Source organism: Alexandromys fortis, unplaced genomic scaffold, assembly GCF_014885135.2.
Source record: "Alexandromys fortis isolate MF-2015 unplaced genomic scaffold, M_Fortis_MF-2015_v1.1 scaffold_242, whole genome shotgun sequence".
Lineage (NCBI taxonomy): Eukaryota > Metazoa > Chordata > Mammalia > Rodentia > Cricetidae > Alexandromys > Alexandromys fortis.
Window position 1 is genome coordinate 1,402,846 of NW_026068123.1, and position 12,994 is coordinate 1,415,839.

The window sequence follows — 12,994 nt, forward strand, 5'->3', positions numbered from 1 at the left end:
CCTGACACTCTTGTGTGACTTCTATATGTGCACCCGCACACACTCATACACACATCACACACATACACACCTGACACTCTTGTGTGACTTCTATATGTGCACCTGCACACACTCATACACACACATCACACACACAAGTACACAGAAATTATAAATGGTAAGTGACTGGCTTTGTGTAGACCCAATGGAAGAGCATTTAAGGTGGAAGAAGGGACGTGTGCAAAGGTTCTGGGCAGAAACGTGCTGGCACAGCTGGGGAATTTGGAGGGAGCAGTGTGGCTGCTGAGGTGGGGAGGAGGCGGAGGCCCCTCTGGGAAGGCTGGAGTTGGAGGCTATGCAAGAAAGCAAAGGATGGAGTCAGACCGATTCTGCCGATGCTCACTAATCCTAGAGTCTCATGTTGAATTCTCTCTCTTTAGGGATCTGTTGGATTTCCTGGACCCCTGGGACCACTGGGGGAGAAGGGCAAAAGGGTGAGTTGTGATCCAGAGGGTATGGGAAGGTTTTTTACTGTAGTCTGTACTGTACATAGTCTGTACAGTTTCTGCTTGGTAGGGTAAGTCTTCCTCTATCATTCAAGGTATTCAAGACACTCCCACGGGCTAGCCTGATCTAGACACTCCCTCACTGAGACTCTTTCCCAGGCTGGTTCTAGAGTGCCCCAAGCTGACAGTTCACACTAGCCACCACAAGGCTGGAGAGATGGCTCAGTTAAGAGGACTGGAGTTTGGTGCTAGGCGTCCCTTCAAGTGGTTCCCATTCATCTGTAGCTCTGGCTCCTAGGCATCTGATGCCCTCTTCTGGGCTCTGGGAACACCTGCACTTTCATGCACCACCCTACTCATACACCCCCCCCCCCACAGCACACACCCATACACCCATACACACATACCACACCCATGTACCACCCCTCACGCCCCCCACATCACACATACGCACCCCACACACAGCACACACACACCCATACACACCATACACACCTACCCCCCCCCCATTTTACAAAAAGAAAACCTAATTGGCACAGCTACACCCATTGTCAACTGGACACACTAACACATCAATTTAAAACCATAACTTCCCACTTCCTGTTCCCAGAGTCTCATGCTTATTTCTGAATGTAAAATATAATCAACTTGGAAAACTTTCTGGTCTTTCAAACTGATAATGTCTTCAAAGCCAAATCAAGCCAGGTGGTGGTGGTGCAGTCCTTTAATCCCAGCACTCAGGAGATAGAGGCAGGTGGATTTCTGTGAGTTTGAGGCCAACCTGATCTACAAAGTGAGTTCCAGGACAGTCAGAGCTGTAACAAGAGAAACCCTGTCTTGAACCCACCCTTCCAAAAACAAACAAACAAAAAAACCCAAACCAAAAAGTCAAATACAAAAGCAAATTACAATGCCATGGAAAGAATTCTCATTCCAAGGGGAGGAATGGGAGCACGGTCAGGAGATGCTGGGATCCAGCAGAGCAAGCACCGAATTCTGTGGCTCTGTGTCTGGAACCCGGGCTTCTGTTTTAAAGGGCTTAGATGGCTCCGCCCCTCCAGCATTGCTGCCTACAGCATATGTTTCTCCTTTGGACTGATTTCACTCCCCACATGCAGTTTTCCTTTGCAGAGAACCTTGTATATATACATCCCACCTGTGAACACACGTGTGCTTGTTCCCACCCGTGAACACACATGTGCCTGTGTATCTCCCGAAGCTCAAAGCTTTCTGATTTGACTTGCTTTCCAGGGCAAAGCAGGGCAGCCAGGAGAGGAAGGAGAGCGCGGTGTGCCGGTAAGGAAGCGATGCCTGCTCTACACAGGGGAGCAGGTCTGAGGGGAGATGGGGTAGCGAAGTCATGAGAGGGTAGGGAAAAGGTTGGGCGCTGTCCCTGTTGCTGGTGGACTCGGATGGATTCTGGAGGAAGGGGCCTCTGTGTGGTGTCTTCTCTCAGACCTACCCATCTTCTCACTTCTCTTCTTTGCTTTTTTTTTTTTTTTCGTTTTAAAAATTTCTTTTTATGCAGGGCCCTCGAGGAGACCGGGGACAACCAGGGGCCACAGGCCAGCCTGGCCCCAAGGTATGGGAGCGATTAAGGGCCTTTGGTCTATCTCAGGCTAACTCCCTGCCAAATCCTCCCAGTTAAGTGTGTTCTGGTCTTGAAGATTATTTATTCTGTTTTAGGGTGATGTGGGTCAAAACGGGTCTCCTGGGGCCCCTGGAGAAAAGGTAAGTGTGTGTGTGTGTGTGTGTGTGTGTGAGTGTGAGTGTGATTCTGAGCAGTGTGAGTGTGATTCTGAGCAGCATGTGTGTGAGTGAGTGTGATTCTGAGCAGCGTGTGTGTCTATGAACGAAGTCAGCCTCCTCCAAGGCCAGAGATCTATGAGTTCGATTCCCAGCTGTCCCACTTGCTTGCTGTGTGACCTTGAAAAACTTGCTTAACTTTTCTTTGCTTCAGTTTCCTCTTTTATAAAATGCGGTAACCATGGCCCCGCCTTGGTGGGCTGTGGTGCTGACTGAGATGGTATACCACGAGCAAGTACTCAGCACCATTCCTGGCATGCTGCAGCTGCTCAGTATTGCTGACTTTAAAGGAAAAAAGCGAACGAAACTCTCCCTCTGTTTGTGTGACTGTGGAGGTCAGAGGGCAACTCAAAGGAGTTGGTTCCCTCCATCCACCTGCGGGATCTGGGGATGGAGCGCAGGTCATAGCTTTATCTGAGCAAATGCACCTTGACCCACTGAGCCACCTTGCCAGCACTATACTGACTTTTAAGGTTATTTAGATGCAAGACACTCAGGAGAGATGACGTAATGATTTTTGGTTCCATTTCAGGGTCTCCCCGGTCTGCAAGGTCCCCCAGGATTCCCTGGACCAAAGGGCCCCCCAGTGAGTGATGTCACCCTGACTCTGAGTCAGTGGGGAAGGGTGCAGGGTGGCTTGGCTCCAGTTCTAAATCTTCATTTTCACTTACTTTGTTCCCCAGGGCCCTCAGGGGAAAGATGGGGTACCTGGACACCCTGGGCAAAGAGGAGAATTGGTAAGTGGCCATCGACCTCTGACTTCCAACTGTGTTGGGCCCATGTGTATGGAGGGGGCGGTGCATGCGCGTGAACACGTAGAGACCAGAAAAGGACACCCGGTATCTTCCTCCATCCCTCTCCATCTTATCTTTAAGCACCGAGCCTGAAGCTTGCCATTTTGGCTAGGCTGGCTGACTAACAATTTCCAAGACCTACCCACCTACACGCTACAGTGCTGGGGTTACGAGCGTGAGAGCTGTGCATGGCTCTGACATGGGTGCTGGGTTCTCTTGCTTGACAAGTAAGAGCTCTCACTCACTCGGCCATCTTCCTGGCTCCCGTCGTAGTTTTTGAGGAAGGACCTCTCACTGGCACGTGGGGCTCGCTGGTTAGGGTAGACTGGCTTTCCAGTGAGCCCCAGGAAGCCACTGGTCTCCACTTCGCCGGCACTGGGATGAGGTGTGTGTCACAGCACGCATGACTCTGCATGGATGCTGGGAAGCTGAACTGTCTTCTGCTCCATGGGGCATTTTACAAACTGAGCTGTCTCCCCAGGGCCTTGACTCTCCTTTTCTTTCTCCCACGTGATACCCTTTTCCGTTTCTCTCCTTAGGGCTTCCAAGGTCATACAGGGCCCCCTGGACCAGCTGGTGTCCTTGGTCCTCAGGTCAGAATGGACCCCACCAGCCTTTCCCCATTTTGTATCAACCAAGGAACCCATGGAGCTGGTGGTCTGATGTACGCTCCACCCTCAGGCTGCTCAAGATGTCCCTTGCTTGTTTCCAGGGAAAGGTAGGGGACGTGGGTCCTCTCGGCGAGAGGGGCCCCCCAGGTCCCCCTGGACCTCCTGGTGAACAAGGTATTCCAGGCATAGAAGGCAGAGAAGGGGCCAAGGTGAGATCCTGGATAAACTGCCCAAACCCTGGGCCTCACGTGGGAGGAGTGGCTGGAAATTAGTTACTTGGGGAGGGGCCCAGAGTCTGGAGAGATATCCCATTTCTGAGGCTAACTTCTCTTCTTTGGCTGTCTGCAGGGTGAGCTAGGATCCCTGGGGTCCCCTGGGAAGGAGGGCCCACCTGGGCCCATGGGCTTTCCTGGCTCCCAAGGAGCTCCCGGCGACCCAGTGAGTATCTTTGGAGAGTCCATTGGAGTGTGGTGCTGAGGGGTAGAGGAAAGGAGCCTTCTCCAAGAGTGGCTACCGGGGTGGCAAACTGGAGGGGGCCTGGATAAAGAGTGTTAGTGGTGGCCGGTGAGATGACTCAGTAGGTGACAAGGCTGCCAGGGCTGGTGAACTGAGCTTGCTCCCAGGACCCACGTTACAGAAGGAGAGAGCTCACTCTTGCTGCTTGTCCTCTGATCTTGACAAGTGTGTCCAGGCAGGTGGGAGCACACACAACACACACACACACACACACACACACACACACACACACACACACACACAAAGATATGGTAGTGGGCAGATCTATAGAACTCAGGGCCTATCTTTGATAGGTCTAGGGATAATGAGGGTTCCCCAAAGTGAAGGCAAGCCCTTGGGGTGCCTGGGAGATTTTCTGACTGGTCATTTCTTTCCCCAGGGACCCGTTGGTTTGAAGGGTGACAAGGGTCCACCGGGCCCTGTTGGGGCCAATGTAAGTATAAGAGCACTGGCTGTGGAGAGGGCTGCATCTTTAGAGCCGAGGTTTCCTCCTCTGAAGCAGCTGTCATAGGGCTGGTTTGGGCTCACTGGGTAAAGTCCTTGTCACACAAGCTTGAGGATCTGAGTTTAGAGCCTTAGCGCCTGAGGGAATGAAGGTGGGCAGGGCGGCCCACCTGTAATTCCATCCTGGGAAGCCAGAGAGTTAGCGGGACTGGCCTTGTTAGCGGGACTGGCCTTGATAGTGGGACTAGCCTTGTTAGCGAGCTCTGGGTTTGACTGAGAGACCCTGCCTCAGTGGACATGGTGGAAGATCGAGGATGAGCCCTGACACCAACTTCAGGCCTCCATATGCACACATGTTCAGATGCCCCCACACATGTGTCCATATGCACACACACACACACACAAACATGCATGGAAAGAGAAAAATATCCTATGGACTGCATGTGGTGGTGCAGAATGTCCCCTGGAATGTGAGGCTGAGACAATGGGAGTTTGAGGCTAGCCTGGTCTACTTACTAAGGCCATGCTAAAGGGAAAGAAAGGAAGGAGGGAGGAGAGAGAAAGGAAAGGGAAGAGAAACGGAAAAGGAACAAACATGAGAAGGAACAGAGTTCATGGAGTGTTGGGAAGAGCATCTTCAGCAGGCTGGTTGGGAGAGGCATCCCTGAGGGGCCAAGACCCGGAGGAGATGAGCATGGAGCCCTGTGATTCCCAGAGGAGGGTTTCTAGGCAGAAACAACAGCATGTGCAAAGGCCCTGGGGTGTGAGGAACAGCGGGGTCTGTGTAGCTCCGCCTGAGTGAGTGAGGACAAGATGGGGGCAAGCAGGTAGGCAGTTCATTTTGGGCTTTGTGGTCCTCAGCCGAGGAAGGTGAGAGCCGTTGAGGTTTGTGGAGAGCGTCATCCCTTAGGTGCTCAAGGATGCCCTCTGCCTGTGTATAAGATGTAACACTGGTGTCAAGAGCCGTGTCGTTGTAGTCATCCCTGGCCCTCCACTCCTTTTCCAGGGCTCCCCGGGTGAGCGTGGGCCTGTGGGCCCTTCTGGTGGCATTGGACTTCCTGGCCAGAGTGGTGGGCAAGGCCCTATTGGTCCTGCTGGTGAGAAGGGGTCTCCGGTAAGTGTCTGTTAGATGGGTGACTTTTTCTGGGGAGATGTGAGCAAGCATCTACTCACTCTAGAAAAGACATCAACAGCTGACCAATGAATTTCTATTTCTGTGGGCTGGAGAAAAGATGACTCAGTGAGTAAGAGTACTTACTGCTTTTGCAGAGTACCTGAGATCCATTCCCAGTATCCATATTGGTGGGCTCACAGCTGCCTGTAACTCCAACTCCAGGTGATCTGTCTGTCACCCTCTTCTGGCCTCTATGGGCAATTGTGCTCATATGCACATACCTACCCATTCACATCCACATACATATATACATAATTAAAGATAAAGTAAATCTTAAAGGCCGGGCGGTGGTGGCGCAGGCCTTTAATCCCAGCACTTGGGAGGCAGAGGCAGGTGGATCTCTGTGAGTTCGAGACCAGCCTGGTCTACAAGAACTAGTTCCAGGACAGGCTCCAAAACCACAGAGAAACCCTGTCTCGAAAAAACCAAAAAAAAAAAAAAGTAAATCTTAAAAAAATATAATTCTTAAAATGATCTTTCCCAAGTCCAGCTTAATGAAGCTGTGAGTTTATTGGGATTACTAACAGGACCATGGGTGAGGAGTGACTTACAAAATATGGCTGACTCAAAGGTAGCTGTATCACTGAATGACCATCCCAGCCTGGCTCATGGCTCAGAAAAACTATATTCCTGGAGCTCCCCGTATAACTTTCAAGCAGCATGACAGGCCAAAGACTATCTCTGGCAGTTGTTAACTGCTTCTACAGCCTTGAGGAGGGGACCTGGTGAATCTTGTAAGTTTTAGGAACTTTCTGAGACTTGTGTGTTGTTTGTATCCTGAGACTTAAGGAGCTCTCTTCAGGATGGATAGTTTCGTTTTAAACAACTTTCTATACAGATATCCTTCCCTGTGTCACCTGCTCCTAACTTCTCTCTTTTCTTTCCTTCCATCAGGGAGAACGAGGTGCCCCTGGTCCCACTGGCAAAGATGGTATCCCAGGCCTGCCAGGGCTTCAAGGACCCCCTGGAGCTGCAGGGCCTTCTGGAGAGGAAGGAGACAAGGTGAGGGCACCAGGGAGAGGGACAGTACAGAGAGGGGTGGATCTGATGGGCGCTGGACACTTCCTAATGTATTTATCTTACAGGGAGAAGTAGGGATGCCTGGTCATAAGGGAAGCAAAGGGGATAAAGGAGATGCGGTAAGTGGGGGGTCCCCAGGGAGGGTGTGTTCATGGGAGGAGATATGGGGTGGCCTTGGCTCTCTGCTTCCCTCAGAGTTTTGGTACCTATCTCACTAAGGCTGAAAGTGCAAAGGTCCCTATCTGAGCATTGTTTGAGCCCCGAGAGCACAGGAGAGTGAGAAAGACCTCTCTAGGGATGGTGACAAGGTTCAGTGGATAAAGCTGCTGCTAAGCCCGAGGATCTGCGTTCCATCCCCAGGACCTTTGCAGTGGGAGAAAAGAATTGACTCTCAGAAGCTGGTGCACACATGTACACACATATACAAAATACATAAATAAAATAAAAATGTAGAGAAAGGCACCTGTGGGCCTCAAAATCTCCTATCCCTCCACGGTGAGAATCTACCATGGCCTGTAGCCAGCCACTTTCCCCATTCCCAGCACCAACTGGTTCCACTCCATCCCAGGGTGAGGTTTGTTTTAATTTCCTTTTTTTTTCTCCTTTTTTTTTTAGATAAAAGAGTTCATGTGTAACCCAGGCTAGCTTCAAACTTGCTATGTGGCTTGACTCCTGATTCTCCCGAGTGCTGGGGTCACAGGCCTGTACTACCAGGCTCGGCTCTGATAGAATTTTTGATTTTGTTTCCCGCTTCAGGGCCCTCCCGGACCAATAGGGATAAGGGGTCCAGCAGGCCATCCAGGACCTCCGGTGAGTGCTCCCAGCTTGGCGACTATACCCTGGGTCCTAGAAGTGAAGACAGTGTGCCACTCTTCTGAATAAAATCCCAGCATCCTTGCCCACCCTTGGTCTCCTCTCAATGCCAACACCCACGGTGAACTCAACTCTGACCCTGAATCCGATCTCAGCCCATACTCTCTGTTTTCTGCTCTGATCTTCATCCAAATACCCAAATCATGCAACTCCTAGCTTATCCCTGGTCTCCTCACTCCAATGCCAGCCTCAGATGGGAACTTGAACTTTGAGTTAGACTCCAGCCTTGCCGTAGTTAATTTTCCGATACTGCTACAAATCACCCAGGCTAAATGTTGTATGTGAGTGACTCACGGTACTGGAGGCTGGGAAATCCCTAACAGTGGTGCTGGCATCTGGCCAGGGTCTTCCTGCTTCATTGCAACATAGTGACATAGTGTGTTATTAGCACGTTTGTGAACTTGGGTCTTATACAGCCACTAGTACGGCATTGTGGGGCACCACCCTCGTGACTGCATCTGATCTGCATACTTTCATAGGACCCTATCTCCAGCATATGTTCTAATCAAGTTTTCTATTACTGTGAAGAGACATGACCACAGCCACCCTCCCCCCCCCTTTTTTTTTTTGTCCTTTTTGGTTTTTTGGGATAGGGTTTCTCTGTGTATCAGCCCTGACTGTCCTGAAACTCTCTGTAGACCAGGCTGGCCTTGAACTTACAGAGATCGGCCTACCTTTGCCTCCTGAATGCTTGAGTTAAAGGTGTGTGCCACCATTTCCTGCTTGAGCTGTATTTCCTAATAAGTATGCTTAGCATAAGACAGCTCGCGCAAGACCCCAATTCCAGTTCTCTATCATCTTCTCATTGCCTGGCCACCTCCCTCTTAGGAACCCTGTCACTGAAGAATGACCTGCTGGTTCAGGTCAGAGTGTCACCAAACTTATAGGTCACAACTTCCATCTATGCCTAAAGTTCATCTCAACCTCCTATGAACCTTGATCATAACTGTACCCGAACCACAGTTCTGATATAGCATGTCACTAACTTAAAATGTCACCTGGTACTTCATTCCTCCAGCTTTGAGCCTCAGCCTGAGCTCCACATCAAACTAAAACCTGACTCACCAAACTTGACTCCAAACCCTAGCCTCTGTCCTAACCTTTGACCCTGTCTGCAACCTTTGATTTGAACACTAACATGTTTGTCCCCATCTTCTTTACAGGGTGCTGATGGGGCTCAGGGTCGCCGGGGACCCCCTGGCCTCTTTGGGCAAAAGGGAGATGATGGAGTTCGAGGCTTTGTAGGTGTAATTGGTCCTCCAGGTCTGCAGGTAGGTGTTTGCTTCCTCACCCCGGGCTCCAGTCTTTGTGTGTGGTGTGTTTGTGTGTGCTGTCCCTGAGTCTTTGTGTGTGGTGTGTTTGTGTGTGCTGTCCCTGAGTCTTTGTGTGTGGTGTGTTCGTGTGTGCTGTCCCTGAGTCTTTGTGTGTGGTGTGTTTGTGTGTGCTGTCCCTGAGTCTTTGTGTGTGGTGTGTTTGTGTGTGGTGTGTTTGTGTGTGCTATCTCTGAGTCTTGGTGATTTATAAAGATGAAGAGCTCAAGAGGACTGGATGTAATGGCGCAGGCCTTTAACCCCAGAACTCAGGAGGCAGAGGCAGGTGGATCTCTGTGAGTTCGAGGCCAGCCTGGTCTACAAGAGCTAGCTCCAGGGCAAGCTCCAAAACTACAGAGAAACCCTGTCTCAAAACAAACAAACAAAAAAAAAAATTAAAATATGGAGGTTGGCATATGTGCATGTACGTGTGGGGGAGGAGGCTGACCCTGTGTGTTTCCTCTATTGTTCTCCCTTTGTTTTAGCATTTTGTGTGTGTGTGTGTGCTCACATGCTTATTCATGCTATGGCACATGTGGGTGGAGGTCAGAGGACAACTTGCAGGAGTTAGTTCTCCTTCCACCATGTGGGTCTCAGGGATCAAACGCAGTCATCAGGCTTGGTGGCAAGACCTTTACCTACTGAGCCCTTTCAACGGCCCTCCTTACCTTATTTTTGAGACTATGTCTTTCCTTGGCCACTGGTCTCCAACAAACTCCAGGGGTCCTCCCGTCTCTGCACTGGGGTTATAGGCAAGCTCTGCTGTGTCTGGCCTCTAGGGATCCTAATTCAGGCCTGCTCACTTGTTCAGGGGGTGCTTGACCAAATAGGCCATCTCACCAGCTGTCTGTACTACAGTTTGACTCTTTGTTTCACAGGGACTGCCAGGCCCTCCTGGGGAGAAGGGCGAGGTTGGAGATGTGGGATCCATGGTATGGACTTCCTGGGGGGTATGGGAGGTGGGGGAGGGGTGGCAGTGAGCACTGATCCATCTGGAAGCTCACAGCAGGGTACACTGTCATCTTAAGGGTTACATACATCATATAGGCTGTTTGTGGCTACTGTAACCTTTCTGGTGGAATCATGGGGTTCACTGCTCACTGTTTGGTTTTTTGACAGGGTCCCCATGGAGCTCCAGGCCCTCGGGGTCCACCTGGGCCCAGTGGATCAGAGGTGAGAATTCTGGGACGGGCAGAATGTCTCTATGGGTCTGCCACACTTCTAGGGGCTCACACTCCCATTGTATCTCCAGGGCTCCCCAGGGCTGCCTGGAGGAGTGGGGCAGCCTGGTGCTGTGGGTGAGAAGGTAAGAAAAGAGCTTGAGCCTGCCCGGGATGGCGGGGACAAGGCTGCACGGGGACCCTCCTCCCTGCCTGTCAGTGGGACGATCGCTTCCTGTTTTCTTTGCCTTTCACAGGGTGAACCAGGGGATACTGGAGACACAGGACCCCCAGGAGTTCCCGGCATCCCTGTGAGTCTCTATAGAACATTGCCGTGTACACGGGGAACTGCTGACCTTGAGCAAGCATGTCAGGCTACCATGACTTCCAGGCGGTTCTTAGAGCACCCCGGCCCCAGACATCTCCCTCTGGTTATCTTGATGAAAGACGCCCCACACTCCCAGAAGATATCAGGGAGTCTATGTACTTGCCTATATAACTTGCCCACTGTGCAAGGGTGCAGGTCTGAGGAGACAGCTAGGGGCTTAAACCCAAGTGACAAGCCTTGAATTGGGGGAAGAGTTGCCCAAAGGGGGACTATTATCTAACGCACCCAGGGGCAGCACAGGGACTAGGGTAGACCAATAGCTGACCAGGTCATCGTCCCTGGCTCAGATAGTTCTAGTTCTCTGGCATCAGATTCCCCTGCAGCTGGAGTGAAAGGTGGTTGTGAGCTCCCGGACGTGGGTGCTAGGAGCTAATTTTGGGTCCTCTGCAACAGTAGTATGTGCTCTTAAACACGGGGACACCTTCCGGCCCTGCTAATCTTTAAAAATGTATATATTATAGTTATTACATATAGTTAGCACATATGTGGAGGTCAGTTCTCTTCTACTGTGGGTTCTGGGGACTGCACCCAGGTCACTGGGCTTCAAGGCAGGTGTCCTTCTCCAAGATGCCCTCCTCATTGCTCCCTGAGGAGACCATGGCACTCTGGGCTTTCACTTCTGACTTGTGCTTCTACAAAGGGGCCCAAAGGCGAAATAGGCGAAAAGGGGGACTCGGGTCCGTCAGGGGCTGCTGGACCTCCAGGCAAGAAGGGACCTCCTGGAGAGGACGGCGCTAAGGGGAGCACGGTAAGTCCTGGAGGAGACAGAACAGAGGCTGTGAGGCCTTAGCATGTTAAAGTCTTATCCCAGAGATAGGCCGGCGTCCCTTCTCCTACTCGTTTTTATTTTTCTTTTTCAAAACATTTTATGTGTATGGGAGTTTTGCCAACACGTCTGTCTGTGCACCATGTGTGCACAGGTCAGAAGAGGTTGTCGCTGGGCATGAGCCAACCTGTGGGTGCTGGGAATGGAACCCTGTTCCTCTGGAGAGCAGCTGATGCTGTCAAACACTGAGCTGTCTCGGCAGCCCCTTCTCTGCCTGTTTTCTAATTCTCTGAGCCACCCAGATAAAGGCTGAATGAATAGATAAAACAATGAATGAATGAATGAATGAATGAATGAATGAACAAAACATGGAAATATAATGGAGAAGCAGAGCCCTTCTGCTGGCCCCACGCCTCGTCTCTTATGCATGCAGCAAACACTTTACTGCCTTCATTTCATGGTTTGTTTGTAGCATGTCCGCTGCAGCTGCTCTGGGGACATCACCTGCAGGGGGTGAAGGAATGACTCCTTGCTCATTCTGAGATGTGATCAGTAAGCATTTTCTCTTCTAGGGTCCCACAGGACTCCCTGGAGATCTAGGACCCCCAGGAGATCCTGGTGTTCCGGTGGGTGAAAGTTCTCCCCGCAGCCCAATATGTTCCCTAAATGTGTCTCCATCTTCCCCATCCCCCATAAACCTGGACAAGCTTAGAGGCACGAATGACCAACTGCCTCTCCAGTCCCACCTCGACTACATCTACCCAAGACTCTCCCACTGTCTCCCCTCCCTAGGGAATCGATGGCCCCCCAGGGGAGAAGGGAGATGCTGGTGATGTTGGGGCACCGGTGAGTGGGGAATTTGGGATGGTATAGATCTGGTGATGGGAGAGTGGGGTGCCTATGGCATCTGTGGACCCCATGATTGTCAGCTGTGAGTTGATGTTGTGCCTTCTCTTGACTGGACAGGGGCCACCTGGAGCTTCAGGGGAGCCTGGGGCCCGTGGGCTCCCTGGTAAGAGGGTAAGCAATGATCTACTGCCCACGGGTCTCACATCAACCTTAAGTTAGGCCATGCGAGAACCCCCTCTCCACAATACCCCACGCTTATAATTTTTGGAGCTATATTAATTAATTTGCTTACTTATTTGCTATTTAGTGTGTGTGTGTGTGCGTGTGTGTGCGTGTGTGTGTGTGTGTGTGAATGTGCCACAGAGTTATATGTGGAGTCTGAGGACAGTTTATGGGAAGTCCAGTCTCTCCTTCTACCATGTGAGTCTCAGGCAATGTCTGACCTGCCTTGCCACCTAGCCAGCCCACACACCCACTCTTAATATAAACCTGGGGTTCCACACCAACCCTCACACTTTCCTTCCTCAGGGTTCCCCCGGCCGCATGGGTCCAGAAGGCAAAGAGGGAGAGAAAGGAGCCAAAGTGAGTACCCCCTTGGGAAGGGTCCTCGTGCTGCCAGACCAGAGCACTCCCCTGTGAGGCTCCAGCTGGCAGCAGGCAGTCTCCTGAGACTGCCTTCTGCACCCCGTCCATTTCAGGGAGATGCTGGTCCTGATGGGCCCCCAGGCAAGACAGGCCCCACTGGAGCTCGAGGGCCCCCTGGACGGCTCGGGCCTGACGGTCTTCCAGGGATCCCTG

At 51.5% G+C, this 12,994-nt stretch overlaps 1 protein-coding gene across 1 annotated transcript in view; it reads left to right on the plus strand.

The window, feature by feature from the left end:
- The window catches only part of Col5a3 (collagen type V alpha 3 chain), a 54,759-nt gene that overhangs the window by 35,996 nt on the left and 5,769 nt on the right, over positions 1-12,994 (plus strand). The window contains exons 32-56 of the mRNA XM_050125516.1: positions 420-473; positions 1,737-1,781; positions 2,014-2,067; positions 2,172-2,216; positions 2,824-2,877; positions 2,975-3,028; positions 3,625-3,678; positions 3,798-3,905; positions 4,045-4,134; positions 4,592-4,645; positions 5,663-5,770; positions 6,725-6,832; positions 6,916-6,969; positions 7,607-7,660; positions 8,887-8,994; positions 9,912-9,965; positions 10,153-10,206; positions 10,286-10,339; positions 10,451-10,504; positions 11,222-11,329; positions 11,920-11,973; positions 12,140-12,193; positions 12,314-12,367; positions 12,725-12,778; positions 12,895-12,993. Of these exons, the coding sequence (XP_049981473.1) occupies positions 420-473; positions 1,737-1,781; positions 2,014-2,067; positions 2,172-2,216; positions 2,824-2,877; positions 2,975-3,028; positions 3,625-3,678; positions 3,798-3,905; positions 4,045-4,134; positions 4,592-4,645; positions 5,663-5,770; positions 6,725-6,832; positions 6,916-6,969; positions 7,607-7,660; positions 8,887-8,994; positions 9,912-9,965; positions 10,153-10,206; positions 10,286-10,339; positions 10,451-10,504; positions 11,222-11,329; positions 11,920-11,973; positions 12,140-12,193; positions 12,314-12,367; positions 12,725-12,778; positions 12,895-12,993 (1,683 nt within the window). The remainder of the gene's footprint in view (positions 1-419; positions 474-1,736; positions 1,782-2,013; positions 2,068-2,171; positions 2,217-2,823; positions 2,878-2,974; positions 3,029-3,624; positions 3,679-3,797; positions 3,906-4,044; positions 4,135-4,591; positions 4,646-5,662; positions 5,771-6,724; positions 6,833-6,915; positions 6,970-7,606; positions 7,661-8,886; positions 8,995-9,911; positions 9,966-10,152; positions 10,207-10,285; positions 10,340-10,450; positions 10,505-11,221; positions 11,330-11,919; positions 11,974-12,139; positions 12,194-12,313; positions 12,368-12,724; positions 12,779-12,894; position 12,994) is intronic.